General features: G+C 37.9%; 1 protein-coding gene across 1 annotated transcript in view; it reads right to left on the bottom strand.

Annotated features, from left to right (window-relative positions):
* Positions 1-224: 224 nt before the first annotated feature.
* Positions 225-14,716, bottom strand: part of LOC140160971 (sister chromatid cohesion protein PDS5 homolog A-B-like) — a 50,614-nt gene continuing 36,122 nt past the window's right edge. The window contains 9 exon segments of the mRNA XM_072184328.1: positions 225-3,162; positions 3,881-4,052; positions 5,359-6,237; positions 7,053-7,973; positions 8,425-8,741; positions 9,990-10,187; positions 10,910-11,036; positions 12,747-12,861; positions 13,671-13,875. Coding sequence (XP_072040429.1) covers positions 3,130-3,162; positions 3,881-4,052; positions 5,359-6,237; positions 7,053-7,973; positions 8,425-8,741; positions 9,990-10,187; positions 10,910-11,036; positions 12,747-12,861; positions 13,671-13,875 — 2,967 coding nt within the window. The 3' untranslated portion in view covers positions 225-3,129.

Genomic DNA, 14,716 nt, shown 5'->3' with positions numbered 1-14,716 from the left:
AGGCCTTGTCAGTCAGGAAATCTTTTAACCAATCAAATGAGAAGAATCTATATTATTCAGATATAAAACAAATATTGACTGCTTAATATTAGGGCACAGTTTAAAATTATAGGCCCTCGGTGATGTCAAAACCATGACTATGCCTCAGCTTCGCTTCGGGCATAGTCATGGTTTTGACATCACCGAGGGCCTATAATTTTAACTGTGCCCCTCATAGCAGTCAATATTTGTATACTAGTATCAAGAAAATGACCTTTATTCAATGGCCTATTCCTGTTGAAATCCATACACCCCATTTGAAAGGCATGACCTTATCTCCCACACAGGGAGTGTAGATTTCAAATGGAGTCGCCCATTCAGGTGAAATCTACCACCTCCCATGTGGAAGATTAAGGCCATGTCTGCCATAGGGGATGCATGGATTTCAACTGGAATAACCCAAAACCCTCTGCCTTAGACTCGTATTAACTATTGTGTTTTTGTGGACTGATGGAGCATTTTAACAAACTGAAGCAGTTGCCTTATACCTCTGCATAAACTACACCCAGTGCCACAGCCCCCAAAGAAGCAACACAGAAACCCCTTTTTTACAAAGATATCCCATAGTACAAATATAAAAACAATAATTCTCAATGTACAAATAACAAACAAATATCCTGCTACATGCTACAAAAGAAAGCTAATACAATTACAATAAAGTACACATGAAATTCTTCAGTTAATTTTTTATAAAATATTTACATACGCCTGTTTCTCTGTGCACTATATACAATGTACAATGGAACACTTATTTGGCAGACGGCTAAGCCTGTACTTTGTCAAATCCACACACACAAATTGGTGTATCAAATTGTATTTTATTACACCAAATATTTTCCATACTTTGATCCAAAATTCGAAATGGATGTTACCCCAAATTTAATCTAAAATCAATTATAAATGTTTACAAAATGCCAACAATTATTTGGGTTGGCCGAGATATAGTAGATACGCAAGTGTGGATAAACACTAAATAATGACTTTCCGTCATCGCTTCCCAGCGTGTTACATTCTGTATTTATATACAATGACTAAAAACATAGTCACCCAACTGCTTTAAAAAAACAAAAGGCATTAACATACAATAGCTGCTCTGTTTCAGTAACTTCTTTTCAAACATTTTGAAACACTCTTCAAGTAATTTCAATATCATTAATTAACACTTTTAACAGATCACAGGAGTCTTTTCAAGAACAAAGTGTGTGACCAAACAATTCGGACAAATGTTGCAATCAGTAGTTTGAATGATAAAAACTAAATCGTATTTCGAGGGGTCAGTGACACTAACTCCATTTTTTGCAAAAATGGGATTTTGATATCGAAATTTTCAGAAACATGCATACTTTCCAATAAACGCATAGAAGTAACTCCATTTAGCAGCCTATTGAAATCAATGGCCAGTGAAACAGATTTAACTACACAAGTCAATGGCCAAAATGGAGTTACGTCTTTGTGTCACTGACCCCTCAATTTATTGTGTTCATTTGGGAAAGCTTAGCATTTCGGTATATCAGCACCAATTTTTCAGACTTCATTATAACCACAACAGTGTGATGTTAACCTTATTCATATTCTCAAGTAGAAAATCAGGCAGTATTCAACCAGAGAAGACATTTTACAATACCCACAATGCATTGTTTTCATATCAATATTCTGTACTGATTTGCAATCCAGTTCAACATGGGTCTATAGTGACAGGTATCAATGAACAGAGCACATCCAAGTCTTGCAAATTATGTTTACTTCATGACTATCGACCCATGTTTATCTCTTCTCAAAACAAATAGAACATGTAAAAAGTAATATGAGTGTCATTTGATGGAATGAGGTGAAATATCATGTTGCAAAGGATTCTGGGAAGGGCAAGACATCTTCTCTAGTATTCAACCAAATTACACATTCATTACCTCGTTTCATTAAAACAAAATTCGAGTTTACACTATTGATTCATCACCATTCATGATGCACAGAATGTACCACTCGTTTCACAACGCATATGTAAAATATTTTCCAATTTGAATATCTGTTCAACTTTAATTCATGTATATACATATCAGAAAATAAAATCATTTACATCACTATATCTGAAGAATAGAAAAATGATAGGAAATGAACGAGCCAATGCAGCATTCTTGTTTTGTCAAATTCACTGACATTCCCACCCCAATTAAAATGAGTCTAAAGAGTTTTCTGCAGCCAAATAATGAACTGATATTTCAACCTTCAGCTGGTATGGATACTACACAAAAAGACCAACAGAAATTTCATTTCATCTATGACAATAGCCAGAGGTACTCACACCTCTTGTCACTAGATGCAAACATTTTCAAACATTTTTGAGATACAGCCACAAATGTGTCCTATAATGCTGACTTTGAATGGACACTCTACTGGTACTTTAAAAATGCCAAGGTTAAATTTTGAAAATATGATAAAAAGGAGCACAAGTTTTCTTCTTTATATTTGACCAATTATATTAGCCAATATCTTGAATTGAGGAGAAATGTTTATCAATTTTTGTCTCTGAACTCTTCACTTCACTTTTTTCCCAAACGAGTCTGCTGCTTCAGCATACACAGGGACAATAACATAAACTAATATTGCCTATCCCTTTATAGACAAAGAAATCGGTGTCATTTTACAAGTATTTTTTATACGCTTGAAATGGGTACAAAATCCTTGACAAATCTAATAAAACACTATAGACGACTTGCGTGAGATACTATATTGCAGGCCTGGGACAAATTGACAATCTGGGAAGCTAGTTTCTTAGAATGTTGTCATTGAAGACTTGAGAAATAAATAAACCTATATAATTTGGCTTTTGCATCAAATATATATGCACTTACGGAAAAGGTTTGTTACCATTGGTGAGAAATTTAGCTAATCTGCTCAGGAAATGAACATTTTTCCAAGCCTTTAATTACTAAGTCAATAATATTACCCTTTTTAAAATAATCATTTGGAGAATTTTGACCACAAATTGCAAGTTATCTGCATGTTCAAATTTAATGTTACTTTGTAACAAAAAAAGTTTTTGCACCAAAATTATAACACATTTATAAAGTATTCTATTTTAATAACAATAACCTACGGCTTCCGTCTTCTGCTCTTGCGACTTGTCTGTAATGATAAATAAAAAATAAAATAATCGGTTAGACCATCTATATATCCTAACTGAGAGCCTTTGTTATCCTTAAACTGCAGTCAATCATTTTCAAGATTCAAACCAATTTGGTCAAGGGATGGCTTCAAACCCTTGTGGTTTGACTGCATTCTATTGTTCTTAACAACCGGCAACAGAGACCGTCCAATTGTTATTTCTGCCAGGATGCTGGCGGCTGGGTTTTGAAGCCATCTGAACAGCTGTTGCAAGGGTACAAACCACAGATGTTTAGGAATATTGATATTAAAAAAAATATATATTGATGTTTATGACCCACTTCCGTTTTCGTTACAAGAGAAGAGGTGTCCTTCAGGGAACAAACCAAAAGTTCAAGGGGTCAAAAAGTTCCATTTCAGAGGCCTTGCCGTTGAGGCGAGCAATCGCTCTCGCCGCCCAAACTCGATTTCTAGTGAACGATTAACCACTTGCCTTTAAAATCTAGACGGCAAGGCCCATTTACGTTCGTAAAAACTAGTTGAAATATTGGCAAAAGTCAAACTTTTGGGGTGAAATTTTCATCACTTTACACTTGCGTTTTAGGGAAGGACAAGGGGAGCAGGTTAGCCTCCAAACCCAAGCACTTTTATTTCTAGGACATCATCAAATTTTAAGTTTGTTCCCTTATGTAAGTTGCTTTTGGAACTCGCTAGAAAATCAAACTACCATTGTACTTACATTTAAAGCACCAGCGACTGCTGTTTTCTTCTTTGGGCTGGCTTTTGAAGTTGTTGCCTTCTGGATCCTTTTACTTCTCTTAGTCTGAGAGTCCTCATCACTTGTGCCTTGAGATGACTCGCCATCGCTGGTACCATTCACTAGTCTATTACCTGCTTTCTTCACATTTCTCCTGCATTGAAAGAGACAAGCTCTAATTTTAGATAACCCAGACAGGTCTAGAAAATTAGTAAATCAAGTAATATTTTTTCCACCCATTCTATAACTTGTACCAGTTGAGTACCTTTCCAGGCAGTTTAAAGTTGGTTAATTTATATGTGCAACTCTGTTAAGAAAAAAGGTCTAGTTATTTGCAGGGTTCAAGCCCACCCATGCAAAAATATAGGAATAATATAGGAACATTTTGAATGCAAATATTAGACAAATATAGGGCAGCGGAAGTCAAATACAGAGGGTATCAGAGACCAGTAACCTTTGTAAAGGGAAAAAGTACAGGAATTATAGGACATTTTGTAATATAGGAAAATGTAAGAGTTCGGAAAAACAGGAAATATAAGGAGGCTCAAAGCACTGTATAAGCGCAACAGATCCATTTTCTGAAAACTGACATTTTCACTTTTTGAGATATTAAACAGGCAAATTCTCCATGAATGATATATTACCGTATTCATTCCAATAAGCGCCCAGGGCGCTTAACAAAGTCATTTTGGGTGGGCGCTTATTTTTTACCTGGTTTACCTCATTTTTTGTGAGGGGCGATTATTAGAGATGAATTTATGTATGTTATAAAAGGGTCCTGAGACGTTCTAGTGGCTTTTCTGATGTAGAAAATGTATGGCAAGTTTACACCGGATGTGTAGTCCTCCAGCTATTTCACTATATCAACATCTATCTGTCACTTCAACATTAATGGTACCCTTTAGCAAATTGAATATACCCTGGGTGGGCGCTTATTGGGGCATGGGCGCTTATTGGAATGAATACGGTACATGTCCCTATTGCTTGATTAAAAGGAAGTAATAACAATAAAAAACAATAGAAAATTCTTTGTTTTTTGTTTGTCAATATGTTCAATTGACCATATCTTAAGGGGGTACTACACCCCTGCCCAATTTTGTGCCTATTTTTACATTTTTCTCAAAAATTATAGCACATTGGTGACAAGTAAGATATGTATATTATAGGGGCAAGGACTACAACTACTGTACTTAAAATTCAGCAACTCAGAGCAAGTAGTTATTGATTTATTGATCAAATATTGGTTTTCCCTCATTTTTGCAGTGTAGTAGTTGTAGTCCTTGCCCCTATAATATACATATCTTACTTGTCCCCAATGCGCTATATTTTTGATAAAAATGCAAAAATGTGCACAAAATTGGACAGGGGTGTAGTACCCCCTTAAAACTTATTCTGCCGACATTTACGACCCCCTTGTGGTATATGGTAACATTTTCGTATTAACATCAAGTTTGACTTACAGGTTTTTCCTTGAATTTGCTTGAGGTTTCTTCTCAGGAGATGAATAGAGGGTCTTCTTCGGTGTCATCTTCCTGGGTGATGAATCGATACTACTTGGTGAAGAAACACTACTGATGCTGCTGCTCTGACTGTTTCCCCGAGTTCCTGTCCTTGTTGCACCAATACGCATCTTAGCTTTCTTAACAGGGGACAGATCTTTTTTCCCTGTTAGTGACAGCTTTTTCACCGGCGATGATGACACCTTAGGTGTTGATGTCACTTTTTTGGAATCCATTCTACTGGTAAAGGAAGTCAATTTCTTTTGCACTAAGGTTCTGTTTGGAGACGCCATTTTCTTTGGCGATTCCTTTTCCGGTGATGATTTAGGAGGAGCCTGTCTAATCTTTTTTGATGCAAATTTTCTTGGTGGTTGTGACAAGCTCTTCGGTAATGGAGAAAGTTTCTTTGGAGAAGGTGATGGTGAGGATAAAGGCTTATGCGGTGAAGGTGCTGCTTTTCTGGGTGATGGTGCAGCTTTCTTTGTCGGTGTAGCATTTTCCAGAACTTTCTTGGTCGGTCTACTAATTCGTGCAGTCCTCTTAGTAGGCGAGACATTTTGTGCAGCCTTCTTCGTAGGTGATGCATTTTGTGCAGCCTTTTTCGTAGGTGGCGCATTTTGTGCAGTCTTTTTCGTAGGTGACGCATTTTGTGCAGTCTTTTCTGTACGTGTAACAGTTTGTTTCTTGTTTGATATAGTTCTGTTTGCAGACTTGGAAGGCATCTTTTTCGGTGACGGCACGGCTGGAGAAGACGACGTTGAAGAGGAAGTGGTGGACATGGGGGACTCCATTCTTGTTCTGCCCGATCTGGTGGATTTAGTATTGCTCCTGTTTCCTAACCTGTAAAGAAATGTCAAAATTAGTTTGCTTTAAACTATGGATATGATTTCTATTTTCAGTACATCGAACTTCGCCATGAACTAGCAAATTTTAACAGGAATAGTAATTGGGTTATTCCAGTTGAAATCCATACACCTCCTGAAGAAGATATGACCTTAATCTTCCACACAGGGAAAGTGAATTTCAAAGGAGATTAATGTCCTGTCTTCCATAGGGGGTGTATTGATTTCAACTGGAATACCTCATTAAAATGCCTCCTTACATTGGGTCCTGTCTATCCCTTACACTAAAAAGACCATACGAAACAATACAGAACTGCAAGGCCACACATCCCACATGATCCGATTACGTAATCGTCCCAAACTATAAATATGCACAAAACTGTTGGTCAGGCGATGGTCACACACATGGCTTGCTATTCCCAGTCTGGTGATTGGCACCAGAGAAATAGGTGGTTCAAAACCAGGTTGGGACAAAAACCTTTTTTCCTGATCTTCTTTCTTCCTCCCTTCCTTCCACAAAAGACAGCTTGGATATTGGGGTTGTTAAAAGACTGGTGTAATTTGAAATTGCTCAGCAGGAGAAACACTCATGTCACACAATAGGTTAGGTATTGGATCTTTTGATCCACCATCAATGCTTGATCGATCCCCATCCTTTATGAATTATAACTGAATTGTTAACTGTGAAAACTCATTAATTTTTGCACAAAATGTATCAACCAAAACAAAATTTACCATTAATTCTGATCAGCCAATAACAAGTATTGATGTAGCATTGACAGTCAATCCCACAAGTATACAAAATGGACTAACCTTCTTTGAGTTGTGACTCCATTCAGGAGCCTCCTTTTGGCCGGGCTCTCTATAGACGACTGTTGTGATGAACTGCTAGTACCTGATGATGGTCTTGGGCTGGCTTGTGCTTCTCTACTAGCACCTCCCTTCTTTTTCTTAGGAGTGCTACCACTTTTGATCTCAGTTCTCTTTTTCTCATCAACATTGTTTTTACTTGCGTTTGCTCTTTTCACTGGTTTTGTGGGTGACTCGTCTCCTGTCTTTGCCCTTTTCACCGGTTTTGAGGGCGACTCATCGATTGCCTTTGCTCTTTTCACCGGTTTTGTTTGCGACTCATCGTTTTTCTGTCTCTTTGCACCACGTTTTGGCGCTGGGCTTGATTGCGTACTTGAAGGAGAACTGGAAGAGTCTGTTGACGACTTACTTTTTGTCAAGAACTTCTTGATAGTACTTTGTGATTTATTGCGTTTAGGAGCTGGTGGGGACGAGTCCGATTCCTGAGAAGATTGTGATTTGCTCTTATTGTTATCCAGTCTCCGTCTTTTTGCAGGGGACTCCTGGCTGTCCTGCGAGGATTGACTTGACTGTTTCTGGGATGGCTTAAGTTTCCTCTTTCCGACAGGTGATTTTGGAGTGCTGCTACTTTCTGACGTCGCCTGGGAATCTTGAGAGGATTGACTACTTGACTGCTTCTTGGTTGGTTTAACTTTCCTCTTTCCGACTGGAGATTTTGGAGTGTTGCTACTTTCCGATGTCGCCTGTGAATCTTGCGAGGATTGACTACTGGCCTGTTTCTTGGTCGGTTTACGTTTCCTCTTTCCAACAGGTGATTTTGGTGTGCTACTTTCTGATGTCACTGTGGACTGACTGCTGTCTTGCTCATTGTTTGTGATCTTCTTTTCAGCTAGAGCTCCTCGTCTACCTCTTGTTGGGAGTTTCCTGAGCAGTTGTGGAAAAGTATAAAAACAACAGTTAATATGTAGAATTGAGGGGAATTTTTATAGAACAGAAAAATAGACCTGTTGATAGTGGTCAAAATTTGTGTGCCGTCTTGTTTCTTGATCAAAATCTTTGAAAAATAATTTTAACAGCTATAACTTAGGGAAAATAATTAAAAACGTACACACACACACCGCTAACAGCTAAAAATTGACTTGACTAATAAGCATCAAGGTTCTTTTGGTGTACTGGACTTTTTCAAAGCACAATGTACAATTCATTTCCTCTGTTTATTTGTTATTTCCTCTTTTCCCTGGTAGTGACACTCAATCAGATGATATCACAAGGTAATCGTCTCTTCTATTCTTCCACCTGACCCCTCTCATACATATTAACCCCAGGCATCCCCAGGTTACTTTTGTCTATAAAGACTTCATCAAGCATAACTTACTTATCATTTTTAGTTGAGGTGGCTACAGTACTTGTCTCAGCTTCTTCTGCCACAGAAGCATCTGCTGCCTCAGCCGCTGCTGCAGTACTTCTTGTCCCTTTCTTAGGGCTTGGTTTAGGCGTGTTCTCATCGTTCTTCTTCTCCACTTTCTGGTTCTTCTTGGCACCTTTACCGGCTATTGAATCATCTTTGGCAGTGCTTGAAGTATCTTGCGTTGCTGACACATTCTGCATCTTGCTGTTGTTGGCTTGTTTGGCACCTTTACCTTTGCCTTTTTGTGCCGGAGATTCTAACAATTTGTCTGTTGGGTTCTTTTTCTGAAATGAGTAATATGCAAAGAAGTAAATACCATGCAAAAAAGTAATTGTAGAAAAGTGTTTTTTGAGAGTGTGCACACAGCTAATATTTCCAGCAAAAATGTGTATACATGCTTGCTTGCTTGCTTGCTTACAGGCAAGACATATATAAATGCTGGATCGAGGAGGCTATAGATTAGTTAGAGATACCATGAACAGAGATGAAGGTCAATATCATTTTTCTTGCATTTTTGATGAGCTGCTGCATCATGTACCAAAAAATCAACTGGCATAGCAACACCAAGTAAATCAAAAGGAAATCAACAGGTGATTGGATAACCAGTAGCAGTAGCCAGTGCACATCCGTGTTACGCGTGAGCGCATAAAATTCGTCATGTCTGGAATCTGTGTGCGTATCACGCTTACAAGTTGAATTCAGTATTTTGGAAGTATCGGATAAAGATTGCCGTTTTATTCAGTTTTATTGCTGATATCAAAAGAAATCACCGCTCTTTTTGTAAGCATGGTAAGGCTGACTGCATTAGGCCTAACTCATGAAATAATCATCTGAATTATACGACCTTTAGCTTGTTTTCGTTGTTGAACTGATTAATTTGTTGATAGTATGATATTTAGTGATTCAATCATGTTTCACCGTTGTTCATCACCGATTAACAACTCGCGTCCGGCGAAGTAAACCACGCAGACATTAATCGGCGATGAACAACGGTGAAACATGATTGAATCACTAAATATCATACTATCAACAAATTAATCAGTTCATATTGGTTAGGCTGCAGAGTAGATTAACAGAATTTTGGGAAAAAGCTACAAATAACCTCATTAATATTCATAAATATCAAAATAACTTCACAAAATACAAGTGGAACCCAGGAAGCTCAGTTTGCCATTTGGAGGGAAATCTTGGTCCCCACATAGAGCAATACATAAGAAATGGTCAGAAATTTTATGTTATTTTTGCAGAAAATTTTACTTGTCTTCCTGGGAAATGTACATTTTGTCTAGGCCGGATTATGGTGTCCAATTCTTGTGCCGCAAAGAGCTGTATTATTACAAACAATTATTCCCATTTCAGAACAATTATTCAATTTCAATAGACACTTTTAGTGGTCAAATAGTATCCACTTAATATTATGTTCCTAATAAAAAACCAATAAAGTACAAATTTCATGGTAAATGTCGTCTCATCAAGATTATAACTCAAACATGTTTGGTGACTTGTTCCTGTTTTGCAGGAGTAGGTCTTACCTCTTCACCTGGTACTTTTGAGAATTCTTCTTGGAGTTTCTTGGGCAGATAGCTCTCCATGTGGGAATTAATGGCTTTCCTGGGTTTAGCAAACAGTCTGCTTGGCAGTAGGACATCCCCAGGATGTTCTTTCAGGCTATATGTTGGTGTTCTAGTAAGCAGAAGTCCTAACACTATGTCACACACAGCATACATTCTCTGTGTTAAGGAGGAAACAATTGGAACACGTATCACTTGTTTTTGTATAGCTGTTAATTGTTGAATGCATTTCTGAGGTTGTCATTTTCAATTAATGATCGACATTCCGGTCAGAAGTAGTTGGAAAACTTTTGTAAGACTGTTTTCAAACTGTATTTCTGATTTTTCTGTTATATTTGACATGCTGAAATTCTCTTCCTTTGATGTGAAGTCTGAACCCTTTCCTACTACTACAACCCTCTCCCTCACCAATCAATGTCAGGTGTCTCTAGGTGGCATGACCAAATAAAACAACTGGCAACATTGGACGGGGCATATGTGAATTTTATTTATACAGGCCTGGAAAAAATGTGGAAAGTGGGAAGCTCCTTCCTGGGAAATTTGGAGGTTTGGAGGGAAATTAAGGTCCTTAAACAAAGAAATACATAAGAATTTGGAGGGAAATTTGTCTATTTGACAGGAAATTTTGATTATCATCCAGGGAAATTTTGGTTTTTTCCAACCATAATGTGAAATACCTATGTCAAAGTATTCTAATAATTTTGTTTTGGATTATAGCGATCCCGTCCAAAATAACACTTATCCAAATCATAGGAGATAGATATCTCTTGTACAGTGGCTGTGTACTAGTCCTGTCTGCTAACTACACATCAGGAGCTCCAAAATAAATAATGCAATTTAAAAGTAAACATGCACAATTTTCTCAGTGTATTTTCACCTACCTTGTGTGCAGATTTGTCATCTTGGGTCTGTGCATCTTTTGTCCTTTTGATGTTTTCTACAAGCTTCCTAATGAAACTGCAATTCTCATTACGGTTGACTAGAGGCTCCAACATAAACCACAGGCATCTGAATGGATTAAAGTATATATTTTTATAATTATTATTATTATTGGGAACCACTGACCATAGATTGCTGCCCTCAAGAATCTGGGGGAACAGAGACTGCGCAGTTGTGTTTTTTTGGAACTTGTATTTTTAGAACTTAAAATCGTGATCCTGTCACAACGGCATGGGAAGACACAGGTGCTGATAGACAGTTGTGCTATGGCGCAAAGTCAAAGTCGCGCAAGAATACTTTCTGACACAACGTGAATAGTAAGTTTTTCAGTCATCGCTACAAGCAGGCTTCCCGTTAGTGTGCGTCTTTGCGTCCAGACGCGTATTTTACAAATTTGGACGCAAGTTCACATGGCTAATCAAGTATTTTGCGTCCATGTCACATGCATGTGGACGCAGACAAAACTTCGAAATCTAACCATTACATGATTAATTGATGATAAAAATGCGAAATTTTTATTCTTTTATATTTTTAAGATAATAAAAGCCCCAAAATTTTGACCCACCTGCTTAAGAATTGTAGTAAAATCTGTAATATTTGTAAATGCAACGTCAGGAAATCATGCACTTTTTGCAAGCTTTCCGTACGAAAGCTGTTTGATGGGAAAGTCCCCTGTCCCCATTGATGCTTTGTTTACAGTAAACAAAGCATCTAACGTGCGGCTAACGTGCAGTTAATGTTTGTTTAATTATTTATCACAAGCTGACAATATTCAGTTTTTAATGTTTTAAGTTTATTTTCTTATAAATAATCTATGTTTACTTTATTAGTATTATTGTTACGATGAATAAAAGCAATTTTAAAGACAAAATCCAAATGATAACCTTTTTTTGTATTATTTGTGGCAGCGCGTGTTTTAGCTTTATATAGCATCAACAACACGCTTTTAAAATTAAAGAAACCCGAAGTAAAAGTACTAACATTTGCGCATGTTTTTGCAGCTGTTTCTGAGCACGTTTCGGACCAAAACTGACACAGAAATGAGAAAAATTATCATAGCGATGGGAAATGGAATATCACGGCGAAAATGCACTTTTATTTTATCAATTTGATGAAGTGTACACCCGGGGTACGGGTACGTGTGTTACCAACAAGGGGCTGCCGTTCTGATCATGGAATTCCGCGGCATTTCCCGGTATGATTGATCGTGAATTTCAGATGGACGCACAAAAATATGTCTGGACACAAGTTTTTTCAACCTTGTCAGCAAACTTGCGTCACACATGACGCACATTTTAAAATCCTTAACGGGAACCCTGGCTACAAGCATAACACAAATACATGCGCAGTGTAGACACAACAGATTTAGTGTACAGTGAGGCTAACTTTTTCATACGAGGCTTATCACTCATGTTACACCTTCAAAAGTCAGGTCAATAGAGTGACTATCAAATGGATATCTATTAGTGTTTCTAAATTCTCAATTGTTATGATGTCAGGCTGAAATGTACAGAAATACTTGCTCTAGGTGTCATCTCTATCCCTAAAGGGTTATGAAGTAAGCCTTACAAGGACTACAGACGGAGAGGGCATTTCAATTAGGCTTTAATGTCACCCTGTACTTGTTTGGATAAGTAGGGTTCATGAGATGATGGGAAAATACTAACTCATGGAAATCATTCCATGCTTCTATATCCTGGACAGTAGTTCATTGGATTTAGGGATCATGAACTGATGAATAAATAAAAAGCAAGAAGTCATCAATATATCAATACTTACTCTTTGATGTCAGTCAGTGCTTCTATATCCCTGAGTGTAGTGAAGTCAGGGTCATGTGCCAACAGGTGAATACTGTAAGGGATCACATACTCTGGTAGCAACGATAACATTTGATCTGAAACAGAAAACATGCCACATGTAATTATATATATCATGCTATAAAATAGTATAAATAATATAGTAAAATATTACAATTTGTGGCTAGGTTCTACAATTACATATGCCCCTCACAAGCTATGCTCTATTCCGTGTATGATGCACTGTTCTTTAGTATCTGACAGGAGTGAGGTACCGTATTGAACAAGTGGTTCCCTATTTTTGTAATTAGATCTCCAAGAGAGACAGGTCATGTGTACCTTCCTTTTCCTTCACACAATGAGTGCATACTACATACAAATTCACCAAGATGGATGTAGCAGCAAGATTTCAGGGGTTGAGGTTTAAGGTGCGCGAGTGTGATCGCACACCTTTAAATTGCCTGTCCGAGTGTGATTTACAGCACACCTCAATTCCTAAACGTCTTACCGAGTGCAATTTAATAGCACACCTGACAGCCCACCTTTCCAGAAGTGCAAAGCATGCCTAATATTTTCAAAACTCAACCCCTGAGATATATGATCAGGGTCTTAGCTAGAAATTGAGGGTTGCCCGTCATTTGAATAAAATTGCCTGTCCTAATTTGACCTTTAAAACATTTACCTGACATCTATAGACCATTGGGGGTTCAAAGAGTTCAAATATGTGCTGATATGGCCTTGTTCTACCAATTGGGTCTACTAAAAGGGCAATTAGCTTCTCAAAACATACAATTTATAATAAAGCATCTGTCAAAGGCATTAATTTTGCCCGTCCCAGGAGCAAACTGGCCGTCTAAAATGACGGCCAGACGGGTGGCTAGCTAAGACCCTGTATATGATCACTTACTGTTTTGCACTGTCCTTGTTTTGAGGTACTCCCTCCTGGCTTGGATGTTGCGCTGGATGTATTGCTTGGCAGCAGTTCTACTATCCTTGACGGGATCCTTGGCACACAGGCTGAAAATAGCCAGGTAGCTTAACGGTAACCGCAGGGAAATCAGACCTTTGTTAAGCTTCTTGGCAAACCGTTCTCTAACTTGGTAGCATTCATCCTGTGTAAAATACAAAGCATACTCAAATTAGAGGCTTTTATTGCAACTTGAAGACTAACCTCCATGTACCTTGTTTTATTTTTGTTATTTTGTTAAATTTTATTTTTGATGTCAAGCATATCTAGGCATTAATAGCTGCAATCAGGGGAAGATATTGCTGATAAAACATCAATCAAGTCAAGTGACCTTGTGGGGGCATCAACATGGATAGCAGGTCCGGCATTTTCACAGGACAGGCAAGTGTAGCCAAAGATAGGGCAAGATAGTGTAGATTTCCATTTGAAATCATGTGACATGATCAAGGGGAATGAGTCGGATGTCGCTAATATTGTTTTTGAGATATTGGCAAAAACAGTGTTGAAATTCTTTTGTTTTATATTGTTTTCAGTCATTGATAATTGCTCATAACTCGGTAACGTGGGAGCACGTGTGGCCGAGTGGATAAGGCGCACGACTCATAATACATAGGTTGTGAGTTCGAGCCCCGCTCGTGCCAACGTGTTGTGTCCTTGGGCAAGGCACTTTATCCTCATTGCCTACTTGGGGATGGGGATGGGGTTGGGTTGGATTGGATTGGATGTTTGTATAGTTGTTTGTTTCAATGTTGCAATATTGGCGCTGATTAAGCTGCTGCCTGCAAATTGCATTGTGTCTGTTTAGGTGTGTTTAATGTACAATTCTAGCAATTTGACCTGTGGGTCACGATTAGAGTTTGAAATAAAACCTTCCTTTTTTTTAAAACCAGATGTCCCGATTTTGATGGGGTTTGCATTAAAATGTAGCATTTATAAACTGCTATCAAATGATGCAAAAAACTACTATTTGAAAATTGCCAACAAGT

The sequence above is a fragment of the Amphiura filiformis genome, chromosome 9 (assembly GCF_039555335.1).
Source record: "Amphiura filiformis chromosome 9, Afil_fr2py, whole genome shotgun sequence".
Lineage (NCBI taxonomy): Eukaryota > Metazoa > Echinodermata > Ophiuroidea > Amphilepidida > Amphiuridae > Amphiura > Amphiura filiformis.
Note: the sequence above shows the minus strand (reverse complement) of the source record. Positions and strands in the feature narration are given on the sequence as shown.